The 21,285-nt window shown below is 30.8% G+C and overlaps 1 protein-coding gene across 1 annotated transcript in view; it reads left to right on the top strand.

Annotated features, from left to right (window-relative positions):
- The window catches only part of LOC143064354 (inactive rhomboid protein 2-like), a 29,130-nt gene extending 10,300 nt beyond the window's left edge, over nt 1-18,830 (top strand). The window contains exons 6-16 of the mRNA XM_076237123.1: nt 3,947-3,973; nt 5,351-5,590; nt 6,272-6,383; nt 6,776-6,850; nt 7,225-7,386; nt 7,698-7,786; nt 10,592-10,658; nt 12,218-12,409; nt 13,637-13,737; nt 14,358-14,511; nt 15,365-18,830. Coding sequence (XP_076093238.1) covers nt 3,947-3,973; nt 5,351-5,590; nt 6,272-6,383; nt 6,776-6,850; nt 7,225-7,386; nt 7,698-7,786; nt 10,592-10,658; nt 12,218-12,409; nt 13,637-13,737; nt 14,358-14,511; nt 15,365-15,832 — 1,687 coding nt within the window. The 3' untranslated portion in view covers nt 15,833-18,830. The remainder of the gene's footprint in view (nt 1-3,946; nt 3,974-5,350; nt 5,591-6,271; nt 6,384-6,775; nt 6,851-7,224; nt 7,387-7,697; nt 7,787-10,591; nt 10,659-12,217; nt 12,410-13,636; nt 13,738-14,357; nt 14,512-15,364) is intronic.
- The last annotated feature ends 2,455 nt before the right edge of the window (nt 18,831-21,285 follow it).

Below are 21,285 nucleotides of genomic sequence, written 5' to 3'. Positions count from 1 at the left end.
TACTTTGGGTCATGTTTGTGTTTGAAATCTCAGTTATTGCTTTATAACTCCCTACTGTAGGATAAGGATTTTTTTAACCTTTTGTTTTTCAAAATGTAAAAAGAACTGTGTTACTAAGGATTTTCAGTAATTTTAATTTAAAGTGCTTGTACCGAGGTTTTAATTCAAATTGGAAAAATGAAGATTATAAATAAAGGTCTCTTAAGTTTTGATATAAATTCAACAATGTTACTAGATATCTGTAATTCTGTTTTGCATGTGTATAATTTTACCATCACTGTGAGTCTTTACACATTTATATAAAGACTCTTTATGTTACAGACTTGACACTAGAAAAATTAGGTAAGCCATATTGCATCATGTTAAATGGAAGTTTATGTTGTCATTTTGCTTTAACTTGGGTTTGTGGACTTAACCACTTGTAAGAGCATGGAGTAGTCTCCCCTTGTTAAAGTGTTTTCACTAACCACTTACCCAAGAACAAAACACGAGTTATTAATCTAGAAAAAAATATATATTTCTGTTTACAAACTTTAGGTAATTTCTTTAGTTTGCTTCATACTTTTTTTTTGCTTTCTGAGTTTTCATTCAATTTTTGAATTAATGCCAATTATCAAAGCAATTGCTCATGTACACATTGTGGAGTTTTTTTTGTGCTCTGCTACACATACCCAAATCAATATTCAGACAATTCAAGATTTGTCTCATTGGCAATCATACCACATCTTTTTTTATAAGAATTTATGTAAGAAAACATTGCAATCTCAAATAATTTCATTGAAGAATCATTATAATATTTTGAAGGAGAAGGACAGTAGTCCTGCAGTGTTATTTTAATGTTCCACTTAATTTCCATATTGATATTTCAACAAAGAGATCTTATGAAAAATGCTAGGAATAACAGTAAAGTGATCCCTGTCTCATCAATATAAAGGATCTTCTGTGGCATTTACATTGAAATATAAGCTATTTACAGTATCAGACTACATTAAAAAAAAACATATATATATATATATATATTCTGTCCAATAAAGGGATAAATAAAAAAAATCTGTGACTCATTTGTTTGCCTTGAAAAATTCCAAAAATAAAATTTAAATTCGTGATAGTCAACTTGAATAGTGTCCATTTGGCAAATCATCAACAGATTTTAATTCTGTTACTTATTTAAAATTATAAAGAAGATGTTATTCAAAGTCCTAATACTCTTAATAATAGGTTAAAAAAAAATAAACTGAATTTAATTATCAACATATTTTGTTTAGGTACAAGTAATTAATAATTTGTGTAAAAATTTAAAGTTTCTATACCAGTAACAGCTCAATAGATGTACAAGTGACTCTTTTCCCAAAAAAAACCTGCAAGTCATTTACTTTTCACTCAAGTTTTCAGTATAACTTATGATCTTTTTTCTTTGTAAGATTTTTTTAAAAGAGCTCCCTGTCATCTCCTAAGTATCATATACTTCACTTTTCTTTTGGAAGATTGGCTGGTCAATGCATTTGAATGGGGACATATAGTTGGAACCCCTTTGATCCTGGGTTGGGGATCCGCCCCTACTATAGCTGGACAATGTATTTGTATTATATGACTTATTATGAGCAGCAGACTTTCAACATTAAACAGTAATGTCTATAATTATTTGGTTTGCCTACAGTCTGTTGTTGATTCAGGAAAGTCTGTGTCTGCATGCACTTGAAACAAGTGGGTGTATAGAAGACAACATCTGAGTGTCCTGTATCTGAGGTGTTGTAAAGATAGTAATTCTAATCTTCCTGTATCTACTAATTCAACCAGTTGGCATCTAAGTGAGTGGCCACCCAGTCGTGTGTTCTGCAAATCCTTCCATCTTTGTTACAAAGGAGAGTGTCTGATTACCAAAAAATTGGAAAATTAGAAATGCTCAAATGTTTTTGTTATCAAGTTTCATTCGATTCCAATATATACAGTATGGAAATTTGCTCTGGCAAATAAACAATGATATGTAGAAATGGCAAAGTCCATGTTTTTTCACAAAATGGGAAACCTTAAAAACTATTTTTGTTACGAAATTAAAAAATATAAAGTAAAAAGGATGCAGCAAAGTTTCAATTTTTACAAATATTATTCCTGCCAGTTTTGTACCTTTGAAGTGTAAACTGTTGGAGATTAAACAATAACAAACTTTCTTATATGTACAAATGGAATTCATGTTCGATTATGGGAAACTATCATAGAATAGCATATAGTTTGTCTAAAGAGAAATTGGTATCAATTTTAGTATAACGGCAGAATTTGGCAAAATCTTGACTTGCATGTGTATAGAAATAATATAGTGCACAACAATCTCACAATACAATATACAGGAGTTTGGTATTGTGTTCATTGAGATTGTATATAATTTGATAGGAGAATGTATTATTTACAAACTAAATTATTACAGTACTCCCATATAAGACATGGGTTAGTTTTGTTATTATATTCTGACTAATCAGGTACACATCTTCTGTGTAAGTAAATCAAACAAACTGTATATTACTGATCTATTACTAATCTATAGCTTATATAGAAATACTTAAGGTGTAATACCACCAAATCATGGTACGTCACATCCGGTTGTATACGAAATTAGGTAAAAAAATATTCCCTTGAATTTGACAGTCGTAGGTAATTAATCCTACATTTTATTGCAGTAAAACATTTCTGTGTCATAAACATAGGTCTTGGGTATTTCAAATCACTATTTTTTTTTTTATTTGGGGTTTCTATAGAATATTTTGTAAACTTGAGGTTACATGGTTCCTAAACCTTGTACACAGGTTAGATAAGGGGAGAAATTTTATTGGTTAACTTCCAGTGATGGTTATTTTCTTGTATGTAATGAAATGTAATGTGAAATTTTTTCTATAGTACTGGACAGGATAAAACTTAACTCATGCCAAGTATTTCTTTATTTGATACAAAGATAACTTCTGCACATTTTTTGGAAAGTGCAAATTTAACAAAGACTAATAAGGGAAAACCAATGGTGGTATTACACCTTTATATAAATATTACAGGATACTGTTTCACAAAGTTTACCTAAAATACACACAAAGTTAATTGACAAGGATTGTCAGTGTTTCTACCGAAGATTGATATCAACGGTACTCCTTCCTCCATCAGCAAAAACTGACCATCACCAAATACTAGTAGCATGATAGTGCTGAAAGTGGTGTTAAACATCAATTAATAATAATCAATCATTAAAATAGATCAAAACAAAATATCCACACTTTTATATAGGTCTGTAATGTTAATATTGGTAGTAATGCACATTCATTTCATTGTTCAACTAATATTTAACATCTATACATACCATTTAACATTATTGTTTATATTTTGATAGATGTTCCTTTGTTGTATATAGTTTATATTAAGCTTTTAGTGTTGTACAGAACAGATTGTTTTCTGTGATGAGCAATATCCAGTTTCAATTAGAAAATTTAAAGACAGGAGACAGATAACTCACCGGACCCAACTTTTCTCAATTGATACTTCAGTTCATCTGTTGTTTTGGGAAAAAATCAAAGTCTGCCACATTAATTTTTTTATTTGAACTTTTAAAGCTCTAACCAGTGATACTTTTCGAAAAACTGATGTTGTTGTCATTAATATAAAGATTGTCAAAATTTTTAAGCAATAATGTCAAATTTGTGTGGCCTGCGTCTGAATACAATCTGGAGGCAGCAACCACATTTACTATTTGTATAAACTTAAAGATTTAAAAATTAACGAAGGTAGAAGAACTGCATACATCATAACTTGTATACAGATGTCTTATGTTACAAAGTTTTTGGTTGGCTGTCTGTTGTTCTTATCGACAGATATTTTTGTGTCCAAGAATCTGGTTAGTCAATGTTATAAAAGATGTTCTCAGGTTTTATTTTTTCACTCTAATATTCAATTGAGTGTCCCAAAATTTCAGGGTTCAAGAAACCATATTGCCACCCAGGTAAATGCATATTATTTGAATTTTCTGTTGCAAAGAATCTAGATTGAAATAGATCTGACATTATGAATTGAATCGCATGAAATATATTATATTTGTCTTGAAATGAATTTGTCTCCAAGCATGTTATTAGAGCTGCATTGTTCCAATGTTTTTTAAGCTCTGAACTGATATACATAAAATAGCCGTTATATTAAAAATACATTTCTTTAGAAGCTATCATAAAATCATTTTATTAACTTTAATAATATATATGTCTGCTGTCTCTGAGAAACAAATATTAACAATTGTTTACTTTAGATTTATTGTGTATTTCTATAAGGCTGGTAATCTGCTTGTAAATAATCTCTGACATACGCAAAACTGGAAATGCTCTCAATATTCTTTTATGATATACTGTGCCGCATGGTTTAATTATCCAGGGTTAAATATGTAAGAAGTCTAAATCTTTTTTTTAGATAATGAAAGGTTTAAAAAAATTTAATTATCTTGTTTTTGGTTGAAAAAAACCTACACATGAATGCAAAATAAGAGTTAACTGTAAGGGCTACAATAGAAAACTTAAAGACTCTTTGCTTTCTATGTACATTCTTCAAACACACATTGAACTAAGAGGACTTTTTGATATTCAAGATTTTAAGTGAAAACATGAAATTGAAAGATGAAGTTTCCTGCAAAGTGTGTTTGTCTTTCTATGAATACTTCTGGTATCTTGGAGTTTTATCACATGTGGTAAACATTTGTTAATAAGGCAAAGAATGGTATAATTTAATGCTCTCTCTATCCATTCAGAATGCATGTTTTTTTGGATGATCATTTATATGAATGAAACTTTAAACAAAACTCATCAGCTTTGACATTAATATCTTATTTTATGTAACATAGAATTATAGATTTAGTTTTGTTTTATGTATAGCAGTTTAAGCTACTATAAAATAGTAATTGATCTTGATTTAGCAAATTTTGGTTATGTATGATAAAACTTTAAAATATAATCCAGATATGTTAAGAACTAGCTATTTACTTATTTTAATGATTTCTATAACATTAAGAAATAAGATGCTGAAAGAAGAAAGAGGTAAAGCTGTGCATGTTACATGTGATATACAATAAACTAGTCTATTGTTGTTCTTATTCTAGAAATTATAAGTTGTTTTTTTTTTCTATGAAGGAAACACCATTCTTGATCTAGATGATACATTCAAAATCTACAAATAAATAATGTACAATTAAGATCACTGGTCATCAATATGTATGTAGTTATATTATTATAATATGTTTTCTATTAAGTTGAACAGATTTCAGGGTTGTTTTAAAACATTGTTTGTCTAATTCTTTTTCTTGAAATAAGATGCATAGTTTTAACTGTGTCAATTTCAGAGTTGATGTTGGTCCCGATATTCCCTTACATGTGATCAGGACTAGGCTTCCAGAAAGAATTTCAGGTAGACCTGGAATGGCTAGAATCCCTGTTTTTATAAGACGTGAAGTTAAACCAATCCCTGCTCTAAAGAAGAAGAAAAGAGAGGCAGTTTTTGACCAACTATGTGACAGTGCCAAGGATTTCTTTTGTTGTAAAATATGTAAACAGAATAAAAAAGAAAGAAGTTTGGATAAACGGTTTGTATTATTATTTCTTTGAAAATAACTTCAGCTTATACCATGTATACCATGTATACTGAAATAAAGAAGTTCATTTAAAGATATATTTTTCCAAAAAATTCAACACTAATATAGCTTTGAAACAAAAATGGATAGGTCATAGTTATACTAAAATAGTCTTGTTGTTTTAAAATTCAAACATGATGTTAATATAATAATAAGAAAATGTGGTATGACAACACTCCAGAAGAGACCAAATGACAAAAGTTTTTTATGCCCTCGCTGTAAAAGGGGCATGAATTTTTACTCTTGTCAATCTACCTTTTGGTATCATGTCCAAAAATTAGTTTCCATTCTCTAACTTTACTTTGACTCAACCAAAGGGTTTGAAACTTTTACACAATGCTTATTACCACAAAACGCATATCTCTTTTGAATTTTGGTGCGGACACTCATGTCATGTACCCTTTATTAAGGAAACAGTTGCTTAATTTTCGGTTTCCCCACTATCTTTATTGCTTTGTTTGTACAGACTTTATAAAGAATACTACTGTAAAAGCTGGATGTGAAATTCCACTTATTATCAAATAACAGCAGGTTACTTCCATGATCAAGATGATAGACAATGTAGTAAAATATTAGAACCTGTTTATTTTCATTTTGATAATATGTTCAAATATATAATATTTTATGTTTCAGACCGTATTTTTCTTACTTCATCACCTTTGTACAAGTAGTTATAATGATAGCGGCTGTGGCAGTGTATGGGTTTGCTAGGCCTCATTATAGTAAAGTGGAAGATGAACAACTGGTAAGATTAGGGGATGTTTTGTGATGGATTCCTGTTAAATATAAATAAATTCACAATCATGATAGTTCATTGTGAAATGAGATAGAATTAAATATATGTTGACTTTTATATTGGGATGTTGAAGAAGTATTTTCACCATTTTATAGTTATCAGCAAATAACAAGACCAACAATTTGTTTGTTATTTTTGTAGGATAAATACATAGAATTTTTTTCAGTGACTGTCTCATGGAAGTAATTACAAATCATTACAAATTAAGATATCGTAGTCATGGCAGTGTAAGGTCAATGGCTGTATATCACATAAAAATACACAGTCAATACATTTTGACTTCTCCAAGAGAATAATTGCAGCATAAATACAAATTAAATAGCAATGTCTTCAATTTTCAGGTTTTGAAACCATCTTTATCCATTGAGCTGGTTAGAAAGTCAGAGTTTGGAAACATATGGCTTGGACCAAGACAGGTACATCTTCTACTTTTTTGAGACAACATAGATATCAATTATTTATTATTTAACAGAGTCTCTTTAGTACCGGGTAAATATATATTTGGAATTTGAAAATCTTGGAAATCAACACTCTCTGAATTTCAATCTTCTAACGTGCTTTTCTGGATTTTCCTTCATCAGGAACCCTCAAAGCTGAATATTGAAAGTCAAGGATGAATAGGAACCAAAACAGTTGAAGGGCCATATGGTCAAAAAGGACCTTAATATTAACAGCCAAATTTATCTTAGGTCAACCTTGCCTGAGGAAGTTAAACCTTATTTTTTTATACTTGTAAATGTGAAAAGTGTAAAAATCTGGGAGTGTTATAAAATATAATGTTTCCTTTTAGGATGACTTGATCCATCTTGGTGCCAAGTACTCTCCATGTATGAGAAAAGACCCAAATCTTGTCAAAGTATTAAAAGCAGATAGAGAAGAGGAAAGAACATCAGGGTGTTGTGTGAGGGACGATGGGGCTGGATGTGTTCAAACAGTAGAATCTCAATGTAGTGCAAGTATCAGATCATGTTTAAACTCTTTAATATTCTAGAATCTCCCATGACCTGTAAAAACTCTATGGATTCTTACAGGACATGTTTAATCTCTATAATTAATGAAGGATAAGTATCAGGACATGTTCAGACTTGAGAATCAGTTATAAACAAGAAACCAGTTTGACTGGAGCACAAATCTTCCCCTTTACTGTTTTGTGACTTTATTAAAAGTTCCAAATTGACAACTCAGATATTAGGAATTGTGTTTAAAATGTTATGATTTTCTGGTTAACAAATGTTTACTTAATATATGGTTTTATGATTACAGAATTTGATATCAACCTTTGTGAAGTGGAATAAAACCAAACCATCAAGCTTAGGATTTACATCTGGTGCTGTGTGTGGACAAGATCCTAAGTAAGTTAATAGTGGAATCATTCTTTACTCTGCTTAAAATATACTCTTGATTTATTAGTTGTGAAAGCTAGTAAAAGGAACAGTGCATTCATATTAATAAACCATTAAACAGTTTTATTGAATGAATGTTTAGTCCACTAACAACGAAGTCGAAGGGAAATTTAGGTTTGCACACTGTCCGTCAAATCAGTTTTCACACTTTTTTTGTCATGCTTGAAGATATTGACTTGATATTTGTTGTAAAGTTTACACCATGACAAGTAAAAGATCAAGATAGAATTTTGTTCCAATACAAAGAATTTTTAACCAGTAGGGGACTATGTATTGCCATGCAATACTCACAGAATGCTTGTTGATTTCAAGGAGGATGCCTGATCTTTGAATACTACCTATATATTATTTTATTCAGAATATTAATATATTATGAGGTTGTAGGATAATGACCTTTTTATATTGTACACATTAAAATATTATATTACACAAAATTGTGAGAGAAGTTAATCTTTAATGTGGAAAAAAGGTCGCCAAACTTTCAAAATTTCATCAAAGGTAATGATATTAATGTCATATATCAGTCAGGATTTTACTTCTTCAAAAATTATCTCCCCATTATGCCAGTTCATTTTTACAATCGTAGAAATGGAAGCCATTGTAGTGATGATGCGCTGCCAATTTAACTCTTGAAAACAAATAAATTTATCCACATAGCCCCATAGTGATCCTTATATGTCAGTTGTATTTTAAAAGACAAATGTATCTACTAGCTTATGAGCATATAAAGTTGATGTTTTCATCTGCATTGAGTCAACTTAAAACTATTGTCTGATCGGTTGTCAGGTGGAATTTTTCGAATATTCATTATTTTTTTTTTTTTAAATCTAATTAAATATTTCGAGGAAGGGCAGACTAAAAAAAATTCAGTGGTTGAAGACTATAAACCCTAATTATTACTAAAAAAAAATTACGTTTTTTTGAAGATTTGCATTTTTACCATCCAACTTAAGACTGTTGCCAAGTACTTTTAGTAAAAATTAGCTATTCAAACACACCTACACCGTTTTGGTGATTCATTAAAAAGGTATTTCACTTGACCCATATATTTCATCTTTTAGTACTGTGAAATTCTTATGTTATAAAGTAAACCTGTATCCTTGATATATAAAAAATGATAGAATCTGAAGCGAGATGATGTATCAAATACTCTTGCTTTATACGTTTTCAAGACAAAATATTCAACTCAAACACGCCCTTACATAAAAAGGTACACTCAATTTTCTCTTTTCGATACGATTGTTACTCATTTTTTTGGAATTTTTTCTTGAGTCACATAATGGAAGGGCAGACACGAAAATTACTGAACTAATAGATTGATATTTCTCCGTCTGTGGTAATTAAATTTTTTAAATCAAGTTATGCATTTTCTACATCCAACTTAACAGATACCCATGTCGTCGACATGATATCTAATTGTTCTGCTTAACTTTGTTATAGATAAATTGAAAACTTATGCAAATGGTGTTTTAAAATAAAATACTTCGTAATTGAGCTGAAAATCTTCATTATACCCCCGCTTTCAAAAAAAGGGGGGATACTGTTTTACATCTGTCTGTCTTTCCGTCAGTCCGTCAGTCTGTCCATCCCATGAATATTTTTCGTCACATTTTTCTCAGGAACTGCACTACCAGGATTTCTGATATTTGGTTTCAGACTTGATATAAGTCAGCTATACTGTGTGATGCGTTTTCAGATTCATCACTCGACAACTTCCTGTTTACCGAACACTTGTATCATTTTTACACCTGATAGCCAAGTTGAAAATTTTCGTCACATTTTTCTCAGGAACTACACTACCAGGATTTCTGATATTTGGTTTCAGACTTGATATAAGTCAGCTATACTGTGTGATGTGTTTTCAGATTCATCACTCAACAACTTCCTGTTTACCGAACACTTGTATCATTTTTACACCTGATAGCCAAGTTGAAAATTTTCGTTACATTTTTCTCAGGAAGTACACTACCAGGATTTCTGAACTTTGGTTTCAGGCTTGATATAAGTCAGCTATACCGTGTGATGCATTTTCAGATTCATCACTCGACAAATTCCTGTTTACCGAACATTTGTATCATTTTTTCACCTGATAGCCAAGTTGAAAATTTTTTGTCACATTTTTCTCAGGAACTACACTACCAGGATTTCCGAAATTTGGTTTCAGGCTTGATATAAGTCAGCTATACCGTGTGATGCGTTTTCAGAATCATCACTCAACAACTTCCTGTTTACCAAACACTTGTATGATTTTACACATGATAGCCAAGTTGAAAATTTTCGTCACATTTTTCTCAGGAACTACAATTCAAGGATTTCTGAAATTTGGTTTAAGGGTCAATATAAGTCAGCTGTACCGTGTGATGCGTTTTTAGATTCATCACTCAACAACTTCCTGTTTTCCGAACACTTGCATATTTTTACACTATTAATATTATCCACTTGCGGCGGGGATATCATCAGTGAGCAGTAGCTCGCAGTTTCACTTGTTTTATTTGTTTTTATTAACTTAAAAAAAATTTGTTACTATTGTAAACATAACAGTTAGCATTTATCACCTTCTGTAACAAAGAGCTTCGATTCTTTTGTTCTATTTCAACCGGTTTCCACCTGATATCAAATGTATTAGATAGATTATTTAAATATGAGTAATGTACCTTAGGAAATTTTTAGAATATCAGAATGTAACATTGACTACACTGTTGCAATCTTCTTTGACTCTGTGTTTCTTAACATGTGACTTTGTTTATGTTACAGATACTGTAAGAAACCATCTTCCATCCCTCCATTTGAGTGGAATAAGAATGATATGACAGAATGGCCAGTAAGTTGACCTCTTGCCAAATTACACACACTTTATATTGGTGATTCTAATTAATTTCTATACAGAGTAAAATTGAGAATGGAAATGGGGAATGTTTCAAACAGACAACAACCCGACCATAGAGCAGACAAAAGCCAAAGGCCACCAATGGGTCTTCAAAGCATATGTCATTTTATTTTAGGAAACAATTTCTTATATATCTTGCATTTATATTTTAGATTTTTGTACACAAATGTGTTAAGTATGATGTAAACATTTAAATTTCCTTCAATAAAAAGTCCATTTTTGTCGAGCCTTCGACTTTAGTCGAAAAAGCGAGACTAAGCGATCCTACATTCCGTCGTCGTCGGCGGCGTCAACAAATATTCACTCTGTGGTTAAAGTTTTTGAAATTTTAATAACTTTCTTAAACTATACTGGATTTCTACCAAAGTTTGACAGAAGCTTGTTTATGATCATAAGATAATATCCAGAAGTAAATTTTGTAAAAATAAAATTCCATTTTTTCCATATTTTACTATAATTGGACTTAGTTTTTTCTGCGGGGAAACAAAACATTCACTCTGTGGTTAAAGTTTTTTGAATTTTAATAACTTTCTCAAACTATCCTGGGTTTGTACCAAACTTGGACAGAAGCTTGTTTATGATCATAAGATAATATCCAGAAGTAAATTTTGTAAAAATAAAATTCCATTTTTTCTGTATTTTACTTACAAATGGACTTAGTTTTTTTCTGCGGGGAACCATTACATTCACTCTGTGGTTAAAGTTTTTAGAATTTTAATAACTTTCTTAAACTATCCTGGGTTTGTACCAAACTTGGACAGAAGGTTGTTTATGATCATAAGATAGTATCCAGAAGTAAATTTTGTAAATAAATAAATCCATTTTTTCCATATTTTACTTTTAAATGGACTTAGTTTTCTGCGGGGAATCATTACATTCACTCTGTGGTTAAAGTTTTTAAAATTTTAATAACTTTCTTAAACTATCCTGGGTTTGTACCAAACTTGGACGAAGCTTATTTATGATCATAAGATTGTATCCAGAAGTAAAGTTTGTAAATAAATAAATCCATTTTTTCCATATTTTACTTTTAAATGGACTTAGTTTTTCTGCGGGGAACCATTACATTCACTCTGTGGTTAAAGTTTTTAAAATTTTAATAACTTTCTTAATTAAACTATACTGGGTTTGTACCAAACTTGGACAGAAGCTTATTTATGATCATATTAGATTGTATCCAGAAGTAAAGTTTGTAAAAAGATTACTCCGTTTTTTCTGTAATTTACTTTTAAATGGACTTAGATTTTCTTACAATCATAAAATAGTAACAAGAGGAATATTTTTATTGATTTTTTTCCTCATTATTGTTGAGCCTGCAATTTACAGCAAAAATAGGCGAGACACTGGGTTCCGCGGAACCCTTACAATTTTTTTTTAAATGAGACAGTATTCATGACTAACTTATGGTCAACTATTTTCTGTTTAGATGTAAGATTAGTACATTAGATATGGTCTTTTATGCTTTTGTAATTGAATTAACTTGTCTTTTTCAGTTATGTTTAGACACAAGAAAGCCAGGGTACAATCGTTCTGGAATCATTAATCAAACTGACAGACACATGACATGTGATATGTTAGGGCGGCCATGTTGTCATGGTATACAAGGAGAGTGTATGATAACAACAAGAGAACATTGTGACTTTCTCCGTGGATACTATCATGATGAAGCTTTCCTGTGTTCTCAGGTAAGGTTCATGTTTAAAGAGGTTTAATAAGATTTACATTATTAAACAATTCGACTCAAGTTGACAAAAGGGACAGTCTTGACTATTGATCTTGATGAGAACTCTTACCTCTGTGTTTGAGGGTGAATACCTTTCAGGTATAGAACCACTAGTTCAGGCCCGGTCGGAAAGAACATGCAAGAAAGTAGTACATATTTTAAACAAAATAGTTCCTACGCATAGCTGTATCTTTGTCAATAGTGGGAATATCTGGGTAGTTTCTGTATTAAATGAAAGCTTGGGGACTTTGGATCACTGTAGAACCCTTGTTGAAAGATTTACTTGAATAATAAAGAATCATATGAAATTTTAAAAGGAGGGCACATTTGGCCTGTTGTTCAGATCAGAAATTCCTGTTTTTGTACTATCCAACTTCTGGGAATCAGTATGCTCTAATATGCAATAAAAGGTATGTTGATTTTTTCTGCACAAGTCAGGATAAGGTACAGTTTTGACATGAATTAACTGCCACTTTAGTTGAACTTAAAACAAAGTAGCCATTAATGCATGAAATTTCAGAATTTAACATAGAAAGCAATGGGGCTATGAATTAGTGGTTTTATACCTTCAGGGAATTGAATTGTCTTATATTGCTGGACATCAAATAGTCCACTTTAAGTTCCTCTTGTGACATTGATGGGCAGGGTCATGTGACTATAGAGTTCCAGTGATAGCCATATTTACCGCTTTGTTAACATGCTCCTAATCCAGTGAATGCCCTAAGTTAGTTCTTTGAAAACCAAAAGGCATACAACAATTTAATTTTGTTGTGCAAATGAATTTTGATGAAACCGATTATGTGCAATAATTTGAAGCTTGAATGACACTTAACTTATGGTTCTGAGGCATTATGTCTCACATTAAATCTGCATATAAACTCAAATCTTAGACATGAAGTGACTTACAATAGAATAAGTCTTATGGTATACTGTTGTCTGTCCGTCAGTCCATACGTCCAAAATTTGTTGAATGTTATTATACATCATTTAGCTTCATTTTATTTATGGGTTCATAAATTTTGAAAGAAAGGAATATAAGACTACACTTTAAAATAAGGAAAATGTGCAATGCCATTGAAAAAGCTCTAGACCAGAGATCAAATGGTGTAGACGTTAGTAATGTGCTTGAATTGGAACAGTAGAAATTCTTTATTTTATCATTATTTACTTGGGAATTTAATTTTTACAGGTGAATTGTTTTGAAGAGGTGTGTGGTATGATACCATTTGTTTATGCTGACAGACCAGACCAGTTTTCTAGAGTTTGGGCATCTAATCTACTGCATGCTGGGTAAGTGTTGAAGACATTTTCTTTATATATTACCAGAGATTTTACCAGGAGAGTACTTGATTTGTGACTATGCATTATTAAGTTACAAGGTAGTTCATGATATAATTCATCCAAAGTAACTAGTAGCAAGTTTCCCTTTGCATTCAAATACAAGAAAAATAATTGAGAAAAGTTATTAAATATTCCATCTATCATTATGAAATATGATTTATTATTCATATAAGATATTCAAACGTGAAATCAATTTCTTGGGCAACACTAGACCTATTAAAATGAAGTTGTTTTTCACCTAAAATTGTCAGTCACGGATAAGACTTCAACAATACTTGTAATACTGGTGCAGTTATAAGCCTCCAAAGGACATTATTTTACACTAAAACTCGACTCTAGAGAGGGTAAAAGTCAGAGGGTACATTTGAAGGTGAAGGGCACTGCTTCTGAAACATATGTCTATACCAGTTTTCTTTGTAAAGTTCTTTAAATAAAATGTTCATTTTCATTTAAAAAAAATTGAAACAATTTTTCGGGCGTGTTTTGACTTTTAGAGGTTTTAATGTTTAGGAGAAGCATAAGGGGAGATTATTCAAATATTGAAAAGAAAATTTATTTTGTAATTTCAGATTTCTTCACATGTTGATTAGTTTCTTCTTCCAAATGATTGTTATGGCCAGAGTGGAACAACTGTATGGATCCCTAAGGATTATGTTTATTTATGTTGGTAGTGGTACCATAGGTACTTTGGCTAGCTGTACACTGTTACCCTATCATGTTGAGGTTAGTACAACTATATGGATCCCTAAGAATTATGTTTATTTATGTTGGTAGTGGTACCATAGGTACTTTAGCTAGCTGTACACTATTACCCTATCATGTTGAGGTTAGTACAACTGTATGGATCCCTAAGGATTATGTTTATTTATGTTGGTGGTGGTACCATAGGTACTTTAGCTAGCTGTACACTATTACCCTATCATGTTGAGGTTAGTACAACTGTATGGATCCCTAAGGATTATGTTTATTTATGTTGGTAGTGGTACCATAGGTACTTTGGCTAGCTGTACACTATTACCCTATCATGTTGAGGTTAGTTGACACACATAATCAAATTAAAGTCAAACATTGATAAAGGTTTTTGATATATGATTGCAGTTGTTATATAAATTATATATATGAAAAAAACTATCTTATTTTGAATTTAAAGATTAAGATTTGCTGTTAAGATAGACCAAGTCACAGTTTGAGCATGTATAGGTGTTTTGGTTATAGATATTTTGAGCAGTTTCAAAATCAACTGGTTCACAAAGCATCTCTTTTATAAATTACTACAAAAGACCAATCCATATCCATTGTACATTGAAAAAAATGTATTCCAGATGCAGACAGCTTCAACAGAAATTATTGCGATACATTAGGGCTATGTTTTACAAAAGGCCATACAATATGAAAGTAGTAAAAATTGGAAAAGTGTGTTATAATATAAATTTAATAGTCATATGTCCCATGCCTTGTCTATATTAGCTCAAATCTTCAGATATCCAAATTAAGACACTGTCGCTTATCAAGATATAAATAGGGTTTTGTATTTTATTGTTTGAACATATCTGTAAAATTGATTATTTACTTTCAGACTGGACCAGCTGGTGCCCATTTTGGTATATTGGCCTGCGTATATGTTGACATCATTTATAATATACTAAACAACTGGAAGGAAGGCAACTCATACTTAAATGCTGGACTGAAATCTAACTTAGCTATTTATAGCCTGGTGCTACTGGTCCTATTTGTATTAGGTCTATTGCCATGGTTAGATAACTGGGCTCATTTATTTGGATTTGTATCAGGGGCTTTGTTATCATTAGTGCTTATAAAGGATATACAAATTGAAGAGAAAGGACTGACCAAATTACGTATTATTGTTGTATCATTGGCTTTATTTGTGCTGATGTTTGTCTTACTTATGATTGGGTTTTATGTCGTACCAATTACTCAAGGATCATGGATACAATATTTTAACTGTATTCCATTCGATGATACATTTTGTCACAACATGGATGTTAGCATTACAAGAGGTGCAAGTTACACAAAATATTTATAGATTTCCATAGTTTTTAATTACCGGTACATTTGTTATAATGACAAGATTGTAGATGTTAAGATATTGTTCTATTCTAAAATGTTAGGATATTTTCAAAATTAACAAGGAGTACAATCCGTCTAATTGTACATACTTAAAATATAGTACAAACTTATGCAAGTATAATACTGCTTATATCTGATTTACCTCAAGACTTATTATCAATGCATAGAGTAGCACTAGATTTTATTAATATAGGATTAGTGTAGGTAAATTTGAAGAGTAGTAATAATTTATTATTAATAATCATGCCTATTGGAATTAAATTTCCTATACTAAGTAATTTAGAGATGATACAGTGATTGTAAGGTCTAATGGAATTTTTATGTTGTTTTTTTAAAATGAAAATTCAAAACCTAAGTGTTTAACCAATTAAAAAATGATGGACATTATTTTAATGATTGAATTGTTGTATTCTAAAAACAAACGTTTGATTAAGCAATAGCAGGACTATCTTTATGCTCACAATCATTTTGTGCCTATTTTTTTGTATGTTTAATTATGATGGGGTCATATTGTTTTCTACAGATAAAATCAACATTTGTTTTGATCTCAACTTTCATTTTGTGTAAAGTGCAATTTTATACTTACTTACTCATAAATGTAAAAGGATTATTTGGATATCATAAAACGGATAGATGCTGTATAGTTTTTGAGACCATAATTTTTTTTTTGAATGGCTTTCTTGTAGAAGAATTGATCCATTGTTCCAGTTTGTATCACTGTGTTTAAATGTCTTCCATTACATTATGTGGAAGTTCTGGTTTTCTCTATTATCTTTAGTTGTTATGGCAGTTCTTGTTTTTTCCATTAGAGTGTGAGGTTGTGGCAGTTATAGTTTTCAGTTTTATTTTAGATGTTTTCATATTTTTATAACATATATATTTCATATTTCATATTCCATTTTTTATATACTTTATATATTTAAATCGAAGGTGTAGTAATACATTTTACAATCATAAGACAATTTTTGCAGATAGCAGAGTTTCAAGCTCAAAAACAAATATGCTCAGGAGTAAGATGAAGCATATTCATCAGGCAATTGTTTCTTTATATCTTTATGTTTTTTATTGTTTTTGTTATTAGTATAAATGTTTAACTTTGTTGAAATATACTATTGCAAGTATATCTTTTTTATGCTGCAATTTACAGTTTTTGATTATTTAGTATATGTTTAGTCACAAAAGTGCTCTTATTTGCTTAAAATGTTCATAGTCTTATTTGTTATAAATACTAATTATTATAATTCATATTAAAGTGCCAGATTTTGATTGGTTAATACAAGGAGATAAGTTAATATATTGTCTGACTCAGCACAAGATACTTTATTAAATTTTATGCAAACAAACTTAAAAAACAATAAAGAAGACCATGACAACTTTCATCAATAATTGTAAAGACAATTTGCCATCTCACCCTCAGGCCTCCTTGATAGACTATCAACATTAAAATGTACATCTTGTTTCATCTATGTTGCTTTTCTGCCATAACAATGTAGATATAATTTATTACTTTGAATTAAAAATTTGAGGACAATAATGTATAATATATTTAATAACACAGAACTAATATGGTGATAGAGCAGATTTCCAACCTTGGCTGACAATGTTTTCTCAGGGTAACAAGAGGTTGACTTGAAATATGACTGCATAATGATGCCAAATTTGTTCCAGATAGATTGTATATTTAAGATTCTTAGACTCTTAGCTATTTTAAAAAGTATATCTGTATATTTAACTAGTGATGATTAATTTATCATTCTGTGTGGTAATTTTGAGCTTTTTGTTGTATTATTGAGTGCCATTTGATTAGTTGCATTGAAGTGCCAATAGTAAATTGTTGGACCTTTTCAGAGCTATGATAAAATTTATTCTATATAATTTGTTACATCAGTTAATTTTGGTTAATAATTTTTAATGAGAATATTTTTTAGCTCAGTTACTTCAAAGGTCTAAATGATCTTTTGTCATCTAATCATGCACATTGCAGACATTACCCATTCATCCTCCATTACATTAAAATCAATTATTGTATATCTAACAGCCTTGGTTTGGTTTGAAGCCAGGATTTGTTTTTCTCTTAATTGATTTATGACTATTGAACAGTGGTATACTGCTGTGGCCTTTATCAATTAATAGAAATGACCATGATAACTATAGATTAAAAAACATATATAATCATATTTTTTTTTGTGCACCTACATAACTTAACCAGTATTGACATGGTACTATTACTGTATACTTATATCCAGTTATGTTAAATATCCTCAACCTTTAACTATAATTTTAGAAATTGAAGTTGATAAAAAGTATATTGTATGTTTATATCATATTCTGTGTCAGTTCTCAAGGAAAAATTCTTAAGCTGTCATTGTTTATGAACCATAAAGGCTTCCTTTTCTTGAAAGTAGATTTACAGCTTAAGACCAACTATTGCGTTAATAATAAACAAAGCATCTACATTAAATGTATTTGATGACCCCATCGATCAACTAACACAGCAGCACTAACTATTAATAGAACATGTAGTCAACACCCAAATATAATATATTCGCTGTAACCACACATTTATAGTGTCCAAATGTTAGTCATATGGTTTTGATTTAATGTTATTTACCTCATTCACTTTTTTAAATGTTGAAAAAAGTATAAGTTAGCTTCCAATAGTCCTGCCAAAAATTAACATGGCCATTGACAAGGAAATCATTTTGAGGTTCTTATATCTGATTGGCAAATTAGATACAAATGGCATTCTTAAAATCATTTTTACCCATATATTGGAATTGGGTAGAATTATTTAACCATCTTGTATGTTCAATAGAAAGAGACATCTTTTTGTAAGTGACTATCATTATCATACTTTTTCATAGTTCATATTTTTACATTTTCTACAATTTTACGTTAACCATGCAATATTGAATATGTTTATTTGTATCATAATAAAAAGGAAAGTAAACCTGCATTGTAGTGTTTTAATTTTAGTATGAGTCGGACACAAATGACAGACGTAATAGTCCAGACATTATTTAAAATTTCAAAATGCATATAGTATAGTAGGATCAATTTTACTATTAGTCCCCGAGGGTATCACCACCCCAGTAGCCAGTACTTCGGTACTGGCATGAAAATACGGATTTTTTGTGTTATTAAAATTTACTGTTACAAAATGATAGAAATTATTATAAACTAAGGAATGTATCTCCCTCATGCAAAGCTCTGATTCCTTTCACGGATTTGGCTATACTTTTTGGACCTTTTGGATTATAGCTCTACATATTTAATATAAGCTTTGGATTTCAAATATTTTGGCCACGAGCATCACTGAAGAGACATGTATTGTCGAAATGCGCATCTGGTGCAAGAAAATTGGTACCGTTAATTTTATTACTACAACTGGGTCGATGCCTCTGCTGGTGGACTATTAGTCCCCGAGGGTTTCACCACCCCAGTAGCCAGTACTTCGGTACTGGCATGAAAATACGGATTTTTTGTGTTATTAAAATTTACTGTTACAAAATGATAGAAATTATTATAAACTAAGGAATGTATCTCCCTCATGCAAAGCTCTGATTCCTTTCACGGATTTGGCTATACTTTTTGGACCTTTTGGATTATAGCTCTACATCTTTTATATAAGCTTTGGATTTCAAATATTTTGGCCACGAGCATCACTGAAGAGACATGTTTTGTCGAAATGCCCATCTGGTGCAAGAAAATTGGTACCGTTAATTTTATTAGCTAGCTATAAAACTGAGTTTAATCCATCTTTTTCTTCATAAGAAAATGCCTGTACCAAGTCAGAAATATCACAGTTGTTTTCCATTCATTTGATGTGTTTGAACATTTGACTTTGCCATTTATTCAGTGACTTTTCATTTTGAATTTCCTTCAGAGTTCAGTAATGTTGTGATTTTACTTTTTACATAGGGTTAAAAACAAATTCATGGACATAATTGAGACCAAAAAAAAGTGTGGTTATCTTTTTTTTATGTCATGATGGCATGGTTTTGAGTTGGAAAGTCAATTATTTTTTGCAGATGTATAACCGGTTGTTAATGTATCTTAATATTTATTTTGTCCCTAGAAAAGATAGTGAGAAATTGTTAGATCAAAATTGTTCCGCAAAATAAGATCTACAAATAAGAAAACAAGTCTAAAACTGTCAAATGACCTATGATGTATGTTCTCGCGTGAGTTTGTTTCGTATTTCAGTGACAGAGTGTTGTCATTTCAGCGATATCTTTTAACATTGTCATAAAGCGGGAGGTTTGGCTAGCCATTAAACCAGGTTCAAATCACCATTTTGTTCTTTAAATGTCCTGTACCAAGTCCGGAATACGGCAGTTGTTATCAAAAAGTTTGTTTATATGTTTATTAGCAAGTTGTTTATTTTTGTTCACCTCAGTGTTCCTGTTGTTCGTTTGTTTTCCTCTTATAGTTCATGTGTTTCCCTCGGTGTTAGTTTGTAATCCGGATTTGTTTTATCTCAATCGATTTATGACAATTGACCACCGATATACTACTGTTGACTTTATTTAATTCATCCAACATGTGAAGAATAAACTTGAAATCAGAATTAATAATGCGCCTCATTTGTGTTGAATGCGATGAGCAAAGTTATAGCTGTGTCTTAGTTATACATACAAAAGAAAGAAAAAAAACAGAGGATAATAGATATGTAACTAGATATATTATTGTCATTCATTTTGCTAGTTTGCTGAATCGTTGGTGTATACCCAACAACTTCTTTTATACCCATAATTAACAAAATGCGCATTCAATGTGAAAAGGAAAGCTTTAAGATAGTATTTCAAGGTGGTTGTTTTGTTTGAATAACGTAAAGATATTTCACTGTTATCTTTTTCTCAGAGGGTCAATGCCCCTTCTACGAAAATAGACTTCGTGTACTGTTGAAATTTGCAATAAAATCGGTTAGGGTCAGACAATGAGTTGACTTTCTTTATCTCCAAATAGTTATCAAAGATACCAGGATTATAATTTAGTACGCCAGACGCGCGTTTCGTCTACATAAAACGCATCAGTGACGCTCATATCAAAATAGTTATAAAGCCAAACAAGTACAAAGTTGAAGAGCATTGAGGACCCAAAATTCCAAAAAGTTGTGCCAAATACGGCTTAGGTAGTCTATTCCTGGGATAAGAAAATCCTTAGTTTCTCGAAAAATTTTGTTTGGAAAACTGCTTATTTTAATGTTTCCTTTCATAAAAATACTGAACTCAGAGGAAAATCAAATCGGAGAGTCCCTAATCACATGGCAAAATCAAATGACAAAACACATCAAAACCAAATGGACAACAACTGTCATATTCCTGATTTGGTACAGGCATTTTCAAATGCAGAAAATGGTGGATTGAACCTGGATTCATAGCGCTAAACCTCTTACTTGTATGACAG

This window comes from Mytilus galloprovincialis, chromosome 1 (genome assembly GCF_965363235.1).
Source record: "Mytilus galloprovincialis chromosome 1, xbMytGall1.hap1.1, whole genome shotgun sequence".
In the NCBI taxonomy this organism is placed as follows: Eukaryota; Metazoa; Mollusca; class Bivalvia; order Mytilida; family Mytilidae; genus Mytilus; species Mytilus galloprovincialis.
This window is presented reverse-complemented; position numbering and strand designations above follow the sequence as displayed.